This window comes from Dromiciops gliroides, chromosome 2 (genome assembly GCF_019393635.1).
Source record: "Dromiciops gliroides isolate mDroGli1 chromosome 2, mDroGli1.pri, whole genome shotgun sequence".
Taxonomy (NCBI): domain Eukaryota; kingdom Metazoa; phylum Chordata; class Mammalia; order Microbiotheria; family Microbiotheriidae; genus Dromiciops; species Dromiciops gliroides.
The window spans coordinates 210,850,176-210,866,892 of record NC_057862.1 but is presented as its reverse complement, the minus strand read 5'-3'; the positions used below and the strand labels follow the sequence as shown (position 1 = coordinate 210,866,892).

Genomic DNA, 16,717 nt, shown 5'->3' with positions numbered 1-16,717 from the left:
TGTCAGTAATGAAATCATAGAAATACCATTGCTGGCTCAGCTATATAAGCTTCAACTGTGTGAAAGATAAATCTTCCTTCTAAGATACCAATAACAAAATCAAAAGAAAAATTTAAGCCTTAAATTAGTACTCCTCTGAAGTAAGATCTTTATCCAATGTGATCTAGGCTAGGACTGTTCTTTTAATAACCAGTATTGAAAGTGACATTTCATCTTGGTAAAAATATTCCATTCATATACTGAAAAAGTTATTCACAGTAATTAAGTTGGATTTATACTAACAGTGAAAAGATGCTTCAATGTTAGAAAATAACATAATTAATCATATTAAAAACAAAAACACCCAAAACCACATACCAAAAAATGCAGAAAAATCCTTTGCTAAAATACAATACTCATTCATGCTTAAAAACTCTGCAAAACATAGGTATAGAGAGATCTTTTATACTATGATGAAAGGTATCCTTCTAAAATAAGACTAAAAGTTAGAAATAAATCGAATGGGGGAAAACTAGTTTTCCCAATTAATGTGGAAGTAAATCAAGGATATCCCGTCTCTTCTGTTATTTGAAATGATCTTATCTCTGACCCATCTATCTATCTATCCATCTATCTATCTATCCATCTATCCATCTATCCATCCATCTATCTATCTATCTATCTATCTATCTATCTATCTATCTATCTATCTATCTATCTATCTATCTATCTCTTGATATTGGTTGTATAAATAAGCAAAACACTTAACCTCTTAGGGCCCCTGGCCACTCTCTAAAACCCTAAGTTGCAGAGATGGTATTGGCACTGAACTAGTACAGGGAGTTTCCTCCTCTGGGAGTTACTTAGACCAATGATATCACAGCTCCACTTCTAGCTGATATAGTTATAGAAATACCAGTAATAGTAATAAGACAAGAAAAGTAATTAAGGGTAAAGAGAAGATGAAACTACTCCTATTTCTTTATGGTATGACAGTTTATTTTAAAAATGCTAAGGAATCAGCAAAAAAAAAAGGAAGAAGAAAGTTAACAGCTTCAGTCAAGTTGCAGGTTGTAAAAGAAACACAAAAATAAAAAGCATTTTCTATAGAGCAAAACCAAAATTCAGAAGGGAATGATAGAAAAGGAAGTCAGTGCCACATAAAATATCTGCAAGGCAATTTATCAAAGCTTAATTCAATACCTTAGAATCATATTTTTAACAACCTTAAAGAAATAAAAAACTTAAAGAATTGGAGGAATATTCATTGCTCATGTGTGCCAGTACAATAAAAATGACCACCATTCACTCACAATCTCCTCACCTATCCCATTGGTTACTAAGTCTGGTTGTTTTTGCTTCTACAAACAACACCTCTCACATCTATTGCCCTCTTTCCACTCACAGAGCCACTACCTTATTTCAGGCCTAATTAATTCACCTAAACTAATGAAATAGTCTCCCAATTGATCTCTCTGCTCACATCTCTTCCTTCACCAATCTAGCCATTACATAATTGTCAAAGTGATTTTCCCCAACCACAAGACTGGCCATGCCACTACCCTAACTCAAATCCCAGTAATACCCTAGGAACTGAAGAATCAGTTAGTATTCTGTCATCTTATGCTTTTATAATTTCTATTTTTGTGTGAGTTTTATAGTATACATGTTTGTTAATACAGTGGTACATGTATGTAATTTATCTTAAAAAAGTAAATGTACACACATTAGGGTGCATGATCAAAAAAAGTTTAGAGTACACTATTATAGGGAACCATTCTTTAAATGGGGAACATATAGGGATGTGTGTGTATTTGAAAATGAAAGTGATTTATGAGCAAAAGATATTAATAACAATCTAAAAGTTTAAAAAATTTTAAGTAACTTACTCCTTTGATTGTTCTAGCTTTTTAGCAGCTTCCTTCTTCAGTTTCTCTTTCTCTAGATACTCTTCAAGTTCTTTTCCTTCAAGTTTCACACGTTTTCTCAACTAAAGCAGAATGGTTGAAGAAAGTATCAAAGGAACTATTATTGATTTTGAGGAAAAGAATGGGAGAGGAGTGATCTTTAAATTTAAATTTTTTTCTCCTGAAATTATTCAATGGTGCATTATCTGGTATTGTTTACATTAACAATAAAACGATTATGGCACCAAAGTGGATTTAACTAATTGAACTGCTTATCAATTTTCTTCTGCAATGAGCACACCTATTTGTTATTTAATATAACAGCTGAAATTTACATAATCTTTTAACATATATACATCTCTTATCAAACCTCCCTTAATCTGAATAATCATGTGTGGTAGGAATTGCAGGTATTGTGATCCCCATAATACAAATGAACAAAGTATTAACCAGAGAAGTTAAATGACTTGCCCATGATTACATAGCTCCTAAGTATTCTAAGGTGAGACTTGAACTCAGCTGCCTGATTCTAAATCCATCACTGTATCATGTTGCCTAACTTTTGTAATCTTAAAACTCACTTAAAATTTCTGATGTCTTGTTTTAACGACCACTGACAGATAAGAAATTTAATTATATTTTCTTAAAATAATTTTACAATTCAGATGATTTAATACTTAAACATGCTCAGATATTCATTGATAAGATTCAGAAGGTTGTAATGGGCCATAAAAATCATGAAGTCTACTAGCAGTTAGACAAATTAGGTAAATGACCCCAGAAAGATTAAGTGATTTGTCCAAGATGACAGGGGCAAAACCCCAAGACTCCCAATTTCTAAGACCAGTAATTTTTTTTAAAAATTATATCTTACTGCCTCTCCCTGAAAAGGCATTCCTTTCATTTTACTTTATTTTAAGCAACAAGTCTCTGTATTCTTTATTTTACTTTTAGCAATTTTCACAAAAGCCTCACCATAACAAGAACTTCACTAAAGTAGTTCCCCCAAAGGGTCTCTTTTTAAAATACTATATGAGGGGCAGCTAGGTGGCGCAGTGGATAGAGCATCGGCCCTGGATTCAGGAGGACCTAAGTTCAAATCTGGCCTCAGACACTTGATGCTTACTAGCTGTGTGACCCTGGGCAAGTCACTTAAAAAAAATACTATATGAATCTTATCTCAATCCAGTGCCTTGCACACAGCAAAAGCTCTGTAATGAAATAGTAAACATATTAAATTCCCTTATCTGATAAGATCAAGGACTGAGGCAGTCTAATTGATGATATATCCTAGTTACTATAAACAAGCATACCCTAATGTCACATTTCTAGAAAACTGGATGATACTAAATGAAACGTTATAAAGGGCAAGTTGCTCCATGAGAATTATCTTACAACCTAGAGATAGGTTCCTGGGGAGAGGTCCAAAATTTGACTATAAAAGTCTAAAATTAGCTTTTTCAAAAATTCAAGAAGACAACAGGGAATTGAAGCATTACATCTGAACTAAGCACTAAATGCACTGAAAAACCAGGGGCTAGGTTGAGCACTGGAGATAAATAGATGCCTACAAATTTGGGAACCGTTAAATTCTGGTGTGTAAATGTAATGGGATATTACTGTGCTTTAAGAAACAACAAACATGATGAATACAGAGAAATATGGAGACTTAAATGAACAGAGTGAAGTAAGCAGAGACAAGAAAACTATTCATAATGATTACAACAATGTAAAAGGAAAAAACAACAAAATAATTGAAAACGACACTGTAAAAAACAACAACAACAACCAATAATGGGCCCAAAGAAGAGATAAGAGAAGATACCTCCTGCCAGTCCTTTGAAGGTAGGGGAAAGGAGAGGGTTCAGAAGTATCAAAGACTGCATAAAATTTCTGACTTTTTAGTATACTTATCAGTTTTGCTGATTTTTTTTCTCCTTCCTTTAAAAAAAAATCTTTGATATAAGGGGTAGCCCTCTAAGGGAGAGGAAAGGAAGAATAGGAAATATAAAAACAAAAGACATCAATACACACATTTTTTTTACAACAACTTCTTTTGTAAAGTAAGCATCCAATATTAACCTCATGTGATCAACTCAACAATAACATGGCAACATTTTGTAACATTATAGTAAGGTTTGTCTAAAAACATATTAATGACATTGCTATGACAGTGCTATTAGCTAGGATACCGTTTGTGCAGCTCATGATTCTATACCATAAATGCATTAACAATTTTGAAAGAACTGAAATACAAATACAATATCCTAAGCACTAAAACTATACTAAGCATAATTTAATGTGTTGATTTAAAGAGTACTTTGGATTCTAGAAGTACCTCAGAGTCATTATTATAAACATAAACATTGTTCTGTATGTGTGAAAATGTTCAAAATTTTTTAAAAAAATGATTAATAGGATCCAGCTTATGAGAATATACTAGAATTGGAAGTTACAAGATCTATTCCACAGTGATAATAGGTGAGCTTTAACACTTCATACATGGAAATTAGTTTATATGCATGGTTTTTTTTTAACCAAAAGTATTTAGCAAAAAAGATTAAAATTGTACTTTAATGTCAATAATTATTTTAAAATAATATTTGTTTGTATTCCATCTGTATGACATAGTTCACAAATCTTTAGGTAAAACTTTTAAGTGTGTTTCTTACCTCTATTTCAGTGATTTTCTCAGAAGGGTTATCTATTAGAAAACGTGCTAATGTTCCAGGTGTAGTTCTATAAGTTAGGATGATAGAATTTTTAGAGTCCTGGCACCACTGAATAAAGAGATCTCTGGAAAACCCACATTCCAAATCAGGTTGGCTGGCAAGGACAACTTTGGGGCTAGGCACACGAGCCAGATCAGAAAGACCATGACATAAAGAAAGATGGCGAAACTGAAATGGATTATTTCTCTTGTCTTCAAAACATCTCATCAATTTATCACTCATCCATTCTACCTAATAGGGGGAGAAAAAGTAACTCATTCAAAAATTGCTAGTTACTATGCTATCTAGTTTTTGCAGAAATTAAGTGTACACAAACTATTTCCAAATATACATATACATATATATATGCACACATATACATATACATACACAGATATATATACACACACAGATATATATATACACACACAGAGATATATATACACACACAGAGATATATACACACACACACTATACTCCAAGCTCCCCAAAGCTACATTACAACCCTCAATGTAAAATCATTACAAACATGCCACTAAGTTTAAATTTTAATATTTTACTATGAAAACTACATAATAAAATGCTTCTTTTTGTCCTTATGACTAAGAAATCTAAAGCCAAATTCAATTAATTATAGACTGGAAAGTTACCTTAGAGGTCATCTAGTCCAACTCCCCTCCTTTTACATATGAGGAAATTGAGGCCAGAGAACCTGTGTTGGCCAATGCCACACAATAAGCAGGAGAACTAATTCCAGAACCTAAATTTAATTTTAACTTTAGTGTCTTTCCACCATATCACATTTATCACAGCAGTAATCAAGCTTTTTCAGATGCTTAATAGCATGTCTTCCATATAATTTCTTTGGATATTCTTTGTTCTGTTTGTATCCCTCACTGTACAATTTACATCCTGTTTAACTAGAAAGGCAATAAACCCTAAATATATAAAATATCTTCTTATTGACTAAAACTTATCACAAGTGATATCCCTTCCCCAAAAGAAAATGACCTCCAACAATGAAGAAATCTGACTGATGAGTGAACATACCCAATAAAATAAACAAAAATACCATTCAGCAGAATTTGAAACTAAGAAGTAGACCAATATCATTTTCTATACACACTAGCACAAAACTGATTGTTAAAAAACAAAACAAAACCCAAAAGCTTGAATTGCTGTCTCAAACCCATTTTTTACATATAATCATATAAAACAAACCTGGGATTTAGAAAACTCCACTACATTGTAGCTGACATTATTCAGGAGTGCTAATGAGTATACACCCAGTCCTGCATCTTTAGTTCTCCAAATCTGATCAAGAAGTTGGGCAAGCTCCAAAACTCTGCCTGCTGTGTCCACAGCTATTAACACATTTCCATCACCTCGAAGTGTTTCCAGGACATTGGCTAGAAAAATATGAACATAAAATTTGGAATAACAATACTTTGATCCAGTATTAAAGATAATTTTTTCTTTCCCTTTATCCTCATGACCATGAACAATTTGCTTCTGATGTGGCATAGTAACTGAGGCCAAAATGAGACTAGGATGAGGACATCATGACATACTGACTTTTGTTTTTGTAAATGCAACATGGAAAAAGTAAATAACTGAACTATCTGCATTAATAGAGGGGAACAGGATAGAATACAATAAAAAATGTGTTGGCCTTTGAAATATGGTATAAAAAAAATTGCAACAGAAAAAATCTATACAATAAGGAGACTTGCAGTGTCCACCTGATGGTTCGTTTCAAACAATATTTAATACAACAAAATCCTAGTACAATAAAAGAATTTAAACATACATCAGATGTGTATGGGATTGTATGTGTATTTAGCTAATGGTCCTATAAAAATATGATTTAGAAAAATATCAAAATTTTCTGGGCATTATAACAACTGATGAGAGAATAAAAAATGTGCAAGGTGATAGATGAAAAGTCAACCTAGGATGAAAAATTTTCTGAGGATAATCCAAAGACGGTAGAATCAGCACCAACTTTAATGTATTCTTGTGTTAAATGTTACCATGATTACAGAAGATGATATCATGATTACAGAGATTTAAAATAGAACACTGGAAAAGAAGAACACATATAAACCTTATTTCCTTTAACATGATCAACTCAACTATCACCATGAAGAATGGCAGTGTGTTTTTTAAAATTATTGGTGCTAAACTGGGTTTTTATAATTATTTCTCTCTCTCTCTCTCTCTCTCTCTCTCTCTCTATATATATATATATATATACATATACATATATATATATATATGGCTATTGCACCTGTTTTGGCAGTAATCATTTATTAATTAATATTAAAAATTAGTAAAGAATTGACCACTTGGCTGTTAGCACAAACAGGAGAATAGCCCCAGAAGACTCGTGCTATCTCTCAGAGAGACAGCATGTGGTCTCAAAGAGAGTTCAGAAGCCCTACATTACCTACATTGTTCTAAGAGAAGAATGTGCACCAAGGGACAGCATTCTGAGCCAAGAAGGAGAACCTTGAATTGGCCAAGGCTTTTTATCCTCTTTTGATAGAGGCAGGTCATATACATTGATCAAAGCTGTTAGCATCATTCAATTCTATTGGTTGACATGACTTGAGGGTACTCCAAATTAAAATGAGCTCTACCTGATGACCTAATGGAAGAGATGGTCAGGCAAAGGGTGAAGTCCAGTCTTTAGGTGTGGTTTAATCACATCAGCTCAACTTAGCTAGACCAGAGTCTATCTCCATTTCTTTTGTTCACCTGGGTTCATCCCAGGCAGGGGCTCAACTTTCTGGGGTGAGGGAGAGAATGCAACTAAAACTGGGTCTCTGGGTCCCCAAGAAATTATTAATAATTATTTTCTCACAGCAGGTACATGGAAAAGTATATAACAATTTATTATGTAATATGCTTACTTCTAATGTTGATTTAAATATAAGAAAATACATACTGAGAAGCTGTTCATCCCTTTGTTTTCGTCTGGGCTGCACATAAGTAGCATTAAAGGAATCTGTGATAAGCAATGAAGGTCTGCTTAACATTTCCAGGGAACATCCATTTAAGTGACTGTAAATAGAGTTTAATTCTTAATATTATAGGAGATCTCAATGAAAAACTGTAATCCAATATAAAATTTATAACTTTTATGCTCACAGAGAAAAAACAATTTTTAATACCAAATTAACACCAAAATATATTTATAATGATGATATAAATGCAATATCTATATGCTCTACTTAAGAAAACTCAGTTTTGAACATCAAGACTTACACGACAACTAAAATGGAGCTTTCTAAGTCAATACGTGGCCTTCAAGGGTACTTATGTACTGTTTAGTACATGTTTCTATTTTAGTTTGATGGTATATAGATATAGCTATATAGTGTATGTGAGTGATATAGAGGATATATGTGTCACACACATACTAAAAATAACTTGCCATGCCAACTTTCACAGCCCCCTCCTCTCTTTTCCCACAATCAAAAACCAAATTATGTTTATTTTTAGAAAGCTAAGAGTGTATTTGGGGGGGGGGGAATCAACTAATTAAGAGTCACTTTGAAAACAGGAAAAGCCCTTCTTTAGTTAAGGTTCTTGACATCTGATGCTTTTGAGTTAAATAAAAATCAGACATTTGGGCAAAAGAATTGAATCTAGTTTAAATAGGCCCTTTAACTTTCCAATTTTGCCTTCATGAAAATGAATTTATAAAGCACATCCAATTGCATTTCTCATAACAATTTTTTGTTTTGATATACATACATCTCCCTCTTGTGGTTGAAGTCAACAGCATAAACGATTTCTTCTTCTCCATCTTTCACTATTTTCCATATTGTTCCTCCTATCATGTGACCAGCTGGCAGAGGTGTGATGGACAAACCATGTCCTTTGCCTGTATCAACATAAAAATAGTAACACTCAGATTTCATTAACAACACACTTCTTATAATCCACACAGGATTACAAGAAGGTGACTCAGGTGTCGGCTGGCACAGACCGCAACCTTTTTCTAAATTCCCTACACGGTGGCTGCTCAAGATTGAAAGTAGACAGCAGGGGCAGCTAGGTGGCACAGTGGATAGAGCACCAGCCCTGGATTCAGGAGGACCAGAGTTCAAATCCGGCCTCAGACACTTAACACTTACTAGCTATGTGACCCTGGGCAAGTCACTTAACCCCAATTGCCCTAGAAAAAAAAAAAAAAAAAAAGAAAGTAGACAGCAAAGAAAGGGAAATTTCCCTCAGATAACAAACAGGCCACTAGCAACAACACCCTATCAAAAGGGACTAGCTTTCTTTTGAGTACAGTAGAATATATTCCCTGATGCTGGCATTGTTCTTCTCAAGCTAAAACTTCACAATCATTTGCTAAAAGGGAAATAGGAACAGCAGTGAACCAGAGAAGGAATAGAAAAAAAACAAAAAAATGCCTCTCATAACAAATAATATGCACTTCTATATAATACTAATGAAAACCAGGAACTATATTCAAAATAACTACAATCTGGGTAGAGCTACAAAAATATTCTTTAAAGAAACAGAGATCTATGTTGGTGGAGTTGTAAACTGATCCAAAAATTCTGGAGAGCAATTTGGAACTATGCCCAAAGGGTGCTATGCATACCCTCTGATCCAGTAATACCACTATTAGGTCTTTATCCCAAAGAGATCATAAAAAAAGGAAATGGACCCACATATATAAAACTATTTATAGAAGCTCTTTGTGGTGGCAAAGAACTAGAAATTGAGGGGATGCCTGGCAATCGGGGAATGCCTGAACAAGCTGTGGTATATGAATGTAATGGAATACTATTGTGCTATAAGAAATGACGAGCAGGCAGATTTCAGAAAAACTTAGGAAGATTTAAGTGGGCTGATGCTGAGTGAAGCAAGTAGAATCAGGAGAATACTGTACACAGTAACAGCAACATTGTGCAATGATCTGTGATAGACTTGGCTCTTCTCAGCAATACAATGATACAAGACAATTCCAAGGGACTCATGATGGAAAATGCTCTCCATATCCAAAGAAAAGAACTGTGGAGGGGTAGCTAGGTGGCGCAGTGGATAAAGCACTGGCCCTGGATTCAGGAGTACCTGAGTTCAAATCTGGCCTCAGACACTTGATACTTACTAGCTGTGTGACCCTGGGCAAGTCACTTAACCCCCCCATTGCCCTGCAAAAAAAAAAAGAAAAGAAAAGAAAAGAACTGTGGAATCCAAATGCAGATTGAACCATACTATTCTTACTTTTTTTTTTTTGAGGTTTTCTCCTTTTGATGTAATTCTTTTTTACAACATGACTAATGCAGAAGTATGTTTAATGTGACTGTACATATATAACCTATATATCTGATTGCTTTCTGTCTTGGGGAGGGGGGAGGAAAAGGAGGGAGGGAGAAAAATTTGGAACTCAAAATCTTATAAAAACAAATGTTGAAAACTATCTTTACATGTAACTGGAAAAAAAAATACTATTAATATTGGGGGGAAAAAAAGAAGACTAGTTTGGCACCTGTGGAGGATGTATTGTAGAGGTGAGAAATGAGAAGCATGGAGACCAATTGTAGCATTATTGCAGTAATGTAGTTTGCAATGTTAATCAATTACTACAATGAGAAAATGAAGAAAAGTTAAATGGAAACAAAAAAAAAAAAAAGGAAGGAAGATCGATGGCTAGGCAATGTGAATATTTTTTAAAAATGACAATAACCTAATGTGCAGATTTAGAGGTTTACCAAATTAAAGAGGAGATACTTTTCAGATCTAGATAAAATAGCAACAAAATTAATTTAGAATATCAAAAGTTCTAGACTATTAAGAGAAAAAGAAAAAAATATGCATGAAAGGGCATAGCATTACCAAACCTCAAACCCTATTATAAAGAAGTAACCATATAAACAATTTGGTAATTATTTTTAAAAAGTAGATCAATGAAGCTGACTTGATTAAACAAGACATAAAAGCAATTGAGAACATGAGCCCAATGTTTAATAAACTCCAGAACATAACTTATTTTAGGAAAGACTACCTGTTTTCCATGAACTGCCGGGAAAAGTGTAAAGCAGTTTAACAGAAATTACGGTTAGAACAACATCTATTTTGAGGGGGGAGAGGGGGCGGCACCAGGGGTTAAGTGACTTGCCCAGGGTCACACAACTAGTAAGTGTCAAGTGTCTGAGGCCGGATTTGAACTCAGGTCTTCCTGAATCCAGGCCCAGTGCTTTATCTACTGCGCCACCTAGCTGCCCCCCTAGAACAACATCTTACATCAAATCCTGTAAGTTCAAAACATGCAGACAAAGTGAATATATAAGGTTACATCATAAAAAATAAATGACACCATCCACATCTTTCACAACTATGGCTACAGGAGGAATTCTTAACCAAACAAGGAATGTTAGAGATCATAACAGATAACACAATTTTTTGCTACATCAAATTAAAAAGGTTTTGCACAAATAAAATCAATAAAAACAAAATTAAGAGAAATAGTAGCAATAAAAGTCTGATATCACACACACACACACACACAAAACGGGTGCATGTGCCCCTGCACATATGTAATAGACAGAAATATGTAACACCAAAAGCCATTCCTCAATATATATGAACAGTTCTCAACAGAATAAATTCCAAGTACTTGAAAGTATGTTCCAAACCCAGTTTCCAGCTGAGCTGAAAAGGCTAAGACACGACTAGGCTCTCTCAGCCTAATAATAAGAGAAATGTAAATCAAAACAACTGACATCTCACCTCTCATCCACTAAAGTGACAAAAAAGAAAAGAGAAGGGGATAATCAACGTTGGGGAATTATGTGATGAAAGATGCTGATTCTGTAGGTAGAACTACTAGGTCCTGGATTCTGGACCACCATTCTGGATTTCAATTTGCATTATGCAAAAAAGGGAAATTAAATGTCCACACCAGCAATCCTACTACTGGAAATATACTTGAAGGAAGTCAAAGACAGAAACAAAGGTTTAAAATATACCAAATATACCAAAAGTCATAATAAGAATTAGTAGTGAAGAAAAAAAAAGATGAGTGCCCATTAATTAGGGATTGGCTGGGGAAAAAAACAACCCATGGTAGGTGAATAGAATGGAAAATTATAATGTACTATGAAAGGATGAATATGAGAGTTTCAGAGAAACATGGAAAGATTTATATAATCTGATATAGCAAAATAAGGAGAACCAAGAGGGCTGACAAACTAACAAAGGTCCTAGAGGACAGATAATGAAACATAAATTCTCCCTCACAGCTGAGAGCGGAAGGGCTACCAGGACACCCATACTATTATTATATACATCATCAGATATGGTCTCTGCATCAGATGTTTTGGCTTAAGTGTTTTCCTTTGTCACAAGGGAGGGTTAAATCTGGAAGGACAGTAGGAAATAGCTGTGATATGAAAACAAAAAGCACTAAAAAAATCTTATCACCTCTCAGACCCTCACCCCTCTCCAGTGTCCTTGTTGGGTACAGTTGCTAACTGAACTTTTCCCAGAATCGGTCTCTCTCTCTTTTTTTTTTAGTGAGGCAATTGGGGTTAAGTGACTTGCTCAGGGTCACACAGCTAGTAACTGTTAAGTGTCTGAGGCCGGATTTGAACTCAGGTCCTCCTGACTCTAGGGCCGGTACTCTATCCACTGTGCCACCTAGCTGCCCCCCAGAACCGGTCTCTAACCTATGTATGGCCGAGCTGCACAAAATAGGCCAGAGACAGGTGCCAGGAATTAGAGGGAAAGTTTATTTTCTAAGTGAGGAAAAAGGTTTGTAAGCAAGGTGGAGCTATAGACACATGTGCCAAGGCCCCACCCCTATGTGGGGAGGGAGAAACCCGAGGTAGTGTGGGGAGATCTCAATACTTTTACTAGTGACTGCTCAATGAATTGTAGCCCTAACAACGAGGGAGCAGCAAGTATGTGACAAGTTTGATTCAATGCAGGACGTTCTGACTTTGTCCAGTGTTTGTCTGACTAGAGAACACCTGGTGAATTGTGTGAATAGCCCAGAGGGTTAGGTGAGATCATCCATAGGGTGATCGCAAAGGATTGTTGTCCTGCTTAGCTCAGGGTACAGCTTTCTTACTGGGCCTTAGCTCTGGAAACAGAGAAAAATTTTACCTTTTCACAGTAAAGACTTATTTTATAACTACCTGGCTTCATTAATTAAACTTAAACCTTTTAAAGACCATATCATAAAGTCTGATGTGATAATTACATTTTGTTGGTATTTAATTTGGGATATTTTGGTGTGTAAACTGGGAGAAACTTTTTCTAGTTCCCAGAAGCAATACAAATTTTAGTGTTTTCAGAAAATATGAAAGTTTTATTATGAAACCTGGGTTTTCCCCCTTAATTCTAACAATTGTTACCTTTCAAATTCACAATTTGAGAGAACTTGAGCTGCTGTATTTTATCAAAGGCTGCATCCACATCATCCAGTGTAAAGAGTGTAAAATCTTCTGTGTTATGACGAGACTAAAAGAATCGCACACAGGGAAACAAAAGGTTAGTACAAAAAATTATTGTCAGGCTAAAAATTTAAAAATATAAAACAAAATGTACCTGATAAAGATCGTACATGAACATTTGTCCCATTTTATAGACAGGAATGGTTGCATAGATAGCACAATTCAAACCCAATTTTCCAACAGCATATGGGAGGGCACCAAGATGGAGAGGATCAGGATGAGAGAGCAGTACTGCATCCACCTGGTGAACATGTCTAGAAGAACACAATCAAAATGATTAGTTTATGGCATCTGTTAGGGATAGTATAGTGTACTGGAAAGAGTAAATTTGTGGTAAGAAAATTTGGATTCAAATCCAAGTACTGACACTTACCAGAGGAGTGGTATCATGGGGAGGTCACTTAGCCTCAGCTTTCTAATCTGTAACACAGGGATAATACTTGCCCTAGATATCTTATAGGACTGTTGTGAAGAAAGCTCTCTGTAAACTTTAAAGCACTTTAGAAATTTGAGTGTTAACTATCTTATTCCCAAGGGAGAAATAAGATCACAAATACACATTAGCCAATTCTAATGCTTGTTAGCAATCCCAAATCAACATTTTGTGATAAGTTGAAATTAAAAGCAAAAATTGGATTATGGATGCCAATCATAATATTACCCTGTTCTCTTTTACCAGTAATAAAAGAGTAATCTATAGCTATAAACATAACCTAAAAATACAAGGTTCAGAAACACTGCTTTAAAAAAGGGGATATCTGGAAAGTAAATTTCATTGTGATTGAGCTATGTACTCCTGCTTAAGATTCATGTGTTGAAGATAGAACTTCAGCAGGTTCTCAGGGAATGATGTTACTTCTACCTACCTTTCTCCAATGGATTTTATTTTATTTTTTTGTGGGGCAATGAGGGTTAAATGACTTGCCCAGGGTCATATAGCTAGTAAGTGTCAAGTGTCTGAGACTAAATTTGAACTCAGGTCCTCCTGAATCCAGGGCCAGTGCTTTATCCACTGAGACACCTAGCTGCCTTGTAAATAATCTTCTGAGTTTAGGACTGCGCCACCTAGCTGCCCCCTCTGCTATGAATTTTAATTCAGTTTTCTGGATGGTGACTGACAAACCCAGTTACAGTAAAACCTCAAATTAACCATGATACTTGGGAAAATGTGGTGCCTTGGCTGATTAAGAGTCAAACCAGAAAATATATTTGTTTTTTACAACTTCTGTTTGTCAAACATCTTTTTTTACATGTATTGTTGCGCTAATGAGGAGTGAAAAGAATTTGGTCTTTCTCTGATAAACTAGAATTCTATAGTATCTTAAAGTCAACAAACCACTCCAGCATCTTTGCCAAAAAAACAACAACCCCAAATGGGGTCACAAAGAGTCAAACAACTGAACAACAAAATAAAGTATAGGATATTGTGCTGATGTATCTTGATCCTAGAACACTCCCTTGAAGTTTTTGAATCCTTGCTAAATCTCTGACATGAACTTCTTTCTTGTGATTTTGCTCTCTCCTAAAAGCAGGATATAGAAATACTCTGGTAGGGGGTAGCTAGGTGGCACAGTGGATAAAGCACCAGCCCTGGATTCAGGAGGACCTGAGTTCAAATCTGACCTCAGACAAGACATTTGACACTTACTAGCTGTGTGACCCTGAGCAAGTCACTTAACCCTCATTGCCCACCAAAAAAAAGAAAGAAAGAAATACTCTGGTAAATTAAAAGTTTGTTGTACTTTGACACATCTTATAAAGGCAAGCAGATGATATAAAATGAAGTTACTTAACTCTTTAACCACTATATGAAATAAAAAATTTAAATACCTAATTTATCTTTTACTATGAGCGCAATCAAAAAGAACATTAAACATTTCTTGGTTATGCTGAAAACGCACTAAAGTATAGCCCAAAAAAAGTATTAAAGTATATACTGGCAATTACTTACTTCCTAAGAGAATCTATGATATCCATTGAAAAGTGCTCATCCCAGCCACAGTCCAATAAAAATCGAAACTCATCAACCTGAAGTAGATAGCAAAGTGCAGACTCTTCTTGTACCCCTGAGAGGGTAGTTAGTTTGATGATAGATGTCATTTTTTCGTCCTGAGGTCAGCAAACAGAATGGTTCCTTCAAAAGAAAGAAAAATACCATTACTAATTTATCTGACAATGAAACTGAAGTCTTTGCCAAACTGGTAAATACATGTAAATTAATGGTAATTAAATGAGATAATATAGTAAAATTGCTGTGCAAAAGCACAAATGTCAGTCATCATCATCATCATTATAAGCATCATCACAATTAAACCACCAAGGACAGATAGTTGTCTTCTCAAAAGTCTTTCAGAAAAGTAGATTTTTGGCCTTCTATTTGGCTAAAAATTTGTCTTTTCCAGTATTGTTTTAACTTTTTCAATCTAACCAAAATCTTACCTTTTTAAAGCATTTTTTCTCATTTAGACAATAAATGCCTGTTATTTTCCTCACAAAATATATAACTACAGTGATAAATTATGATTTAACAATGAGTCCTATGGTCAATCATGACTGCCATTATTCAAAACATTTTTGGATTTCCTTTTGTAGAATTCCTCTCAGAACCACTGAGTATCAGAGCTAGAAGGGATCTCAGAGACCATTTTCCAACCCCTTTATTTTACAGATTAGGAAGCAGAGTGCTAAAGTGACTTGCCTGCCTTAAGTCACAGTTAGCAGTCTATCCTTTTAAATGTCTTCAGTTGTAGTAAATAATCTTTTTTTTTGTTTTGTTTTGCGAGGCAATGAGGATTAAGTGACTTGCCCAGGGTCACACAGCTAGTAAGTGTCAAGTGTCTGAGGCCGGATTTGAACTCAGGTCCTCCTGAATACAGGGCCAGTGCTTTATCCACTGAGACACCTAGCTGCCCTGTAAATAATCTTCTGAGTTTAGGACTAATTTTTTGAAATAACCAAAAGTCACTTGAAGCCTAAGCATAAGCATATGGTGGGTAAATTGAACCTGGAAAATACCATTTTTGTCACCCCTGCTCCCCAAAATATGAGGTAACTATTGCTTATAATCTGGCTCAAATAATTCCAAAGTGACATCAAAGGATAAAATCATTCTGATAACATCATATACATACTTAAAATATTTAATCAGTTGCATTATATTGTAGTCATACCATATATAAATCCTTTCAAATAGGGTCACAGAATTCAAGGCAACAAGCATTTATTAACTATCATGTGTCATACTGTCCAACTGCCCATCATACTATTGAAATCAGAATTCTTCATTTTCTTGTTTTTTCCTACGTTAATGGTTAGCCTAAACCCTACTGAATAACTGAGAGATTTAACATAAGAGGCTTTGCAATGTTTTGACGTTTGATGCAATCAGCAAGTCATCCACAAAAAAAGAGTCCTAAAATGGTTCCTAACAGTGTATTGCAAATGATTAAATACAACTACTACCAAATGCCTACCTTTTGGTTAAATACTATCAGAATTAGAGAGTTTACAATCTTCTGGTGGGGGATTGGGGGTATGAGGTGGAAACAAGACTAACATAAGCAAAAAAAAAGTAGACATAAAATGAACTAAGACCACAAAACAGTACTCAATAAGGTGCTGAACTGTATATAATGTA

The 16,717-nt window shown here is 34.9% G+C and overlaps 1 protein-coding gene across 1 annotated transcript in view; it reads right to left on the bottom strand.

The window, feature by feature from the left end:
- Positions 1-16,717, bottom strand: part of CPSF2 (cleavage and polyadenylation specific factor 2) — a 31,009-nt gene that overhangs the window by 10,497 nt on the left and 3,795 nt on the right. The window contains exons 2-9 of the mRNA XM_043983095.1: positions 15,032-15,214; positions 13,175-13,334; positions 12,982-13,087; positions 8,360-8,489; positions 7,548-7,663; positions 5,819-6,006; positions 4,559-4,849; positions 1,869-1,969 (exon numbers count right to left, since the gene is read on the bottom strand). Coding sequence (XP_043839030.1) covers positions 1,869-1,969; positions 4,559-4,849; positions 5,819-6,006; positions 7,548-7,663; positions 8,360-8,489; positions 12,982-13,087; positions 13,175-13,334; positions 15,032-15,180 — 1,241 coding nt within the window. The 5' untranslated portion in view covers positions 15,181-15,214. The remainder of the gene's footprint in view (positions 1-1,868; positions 1,970-4,558; positions 4,850-5,818; positions 6,007-7,547; positions 7,664-8,359; positions 8,490-12,981; positions 13,088-13,174; positions 13,335-15,031; positions 15,215-16,717) is intronic.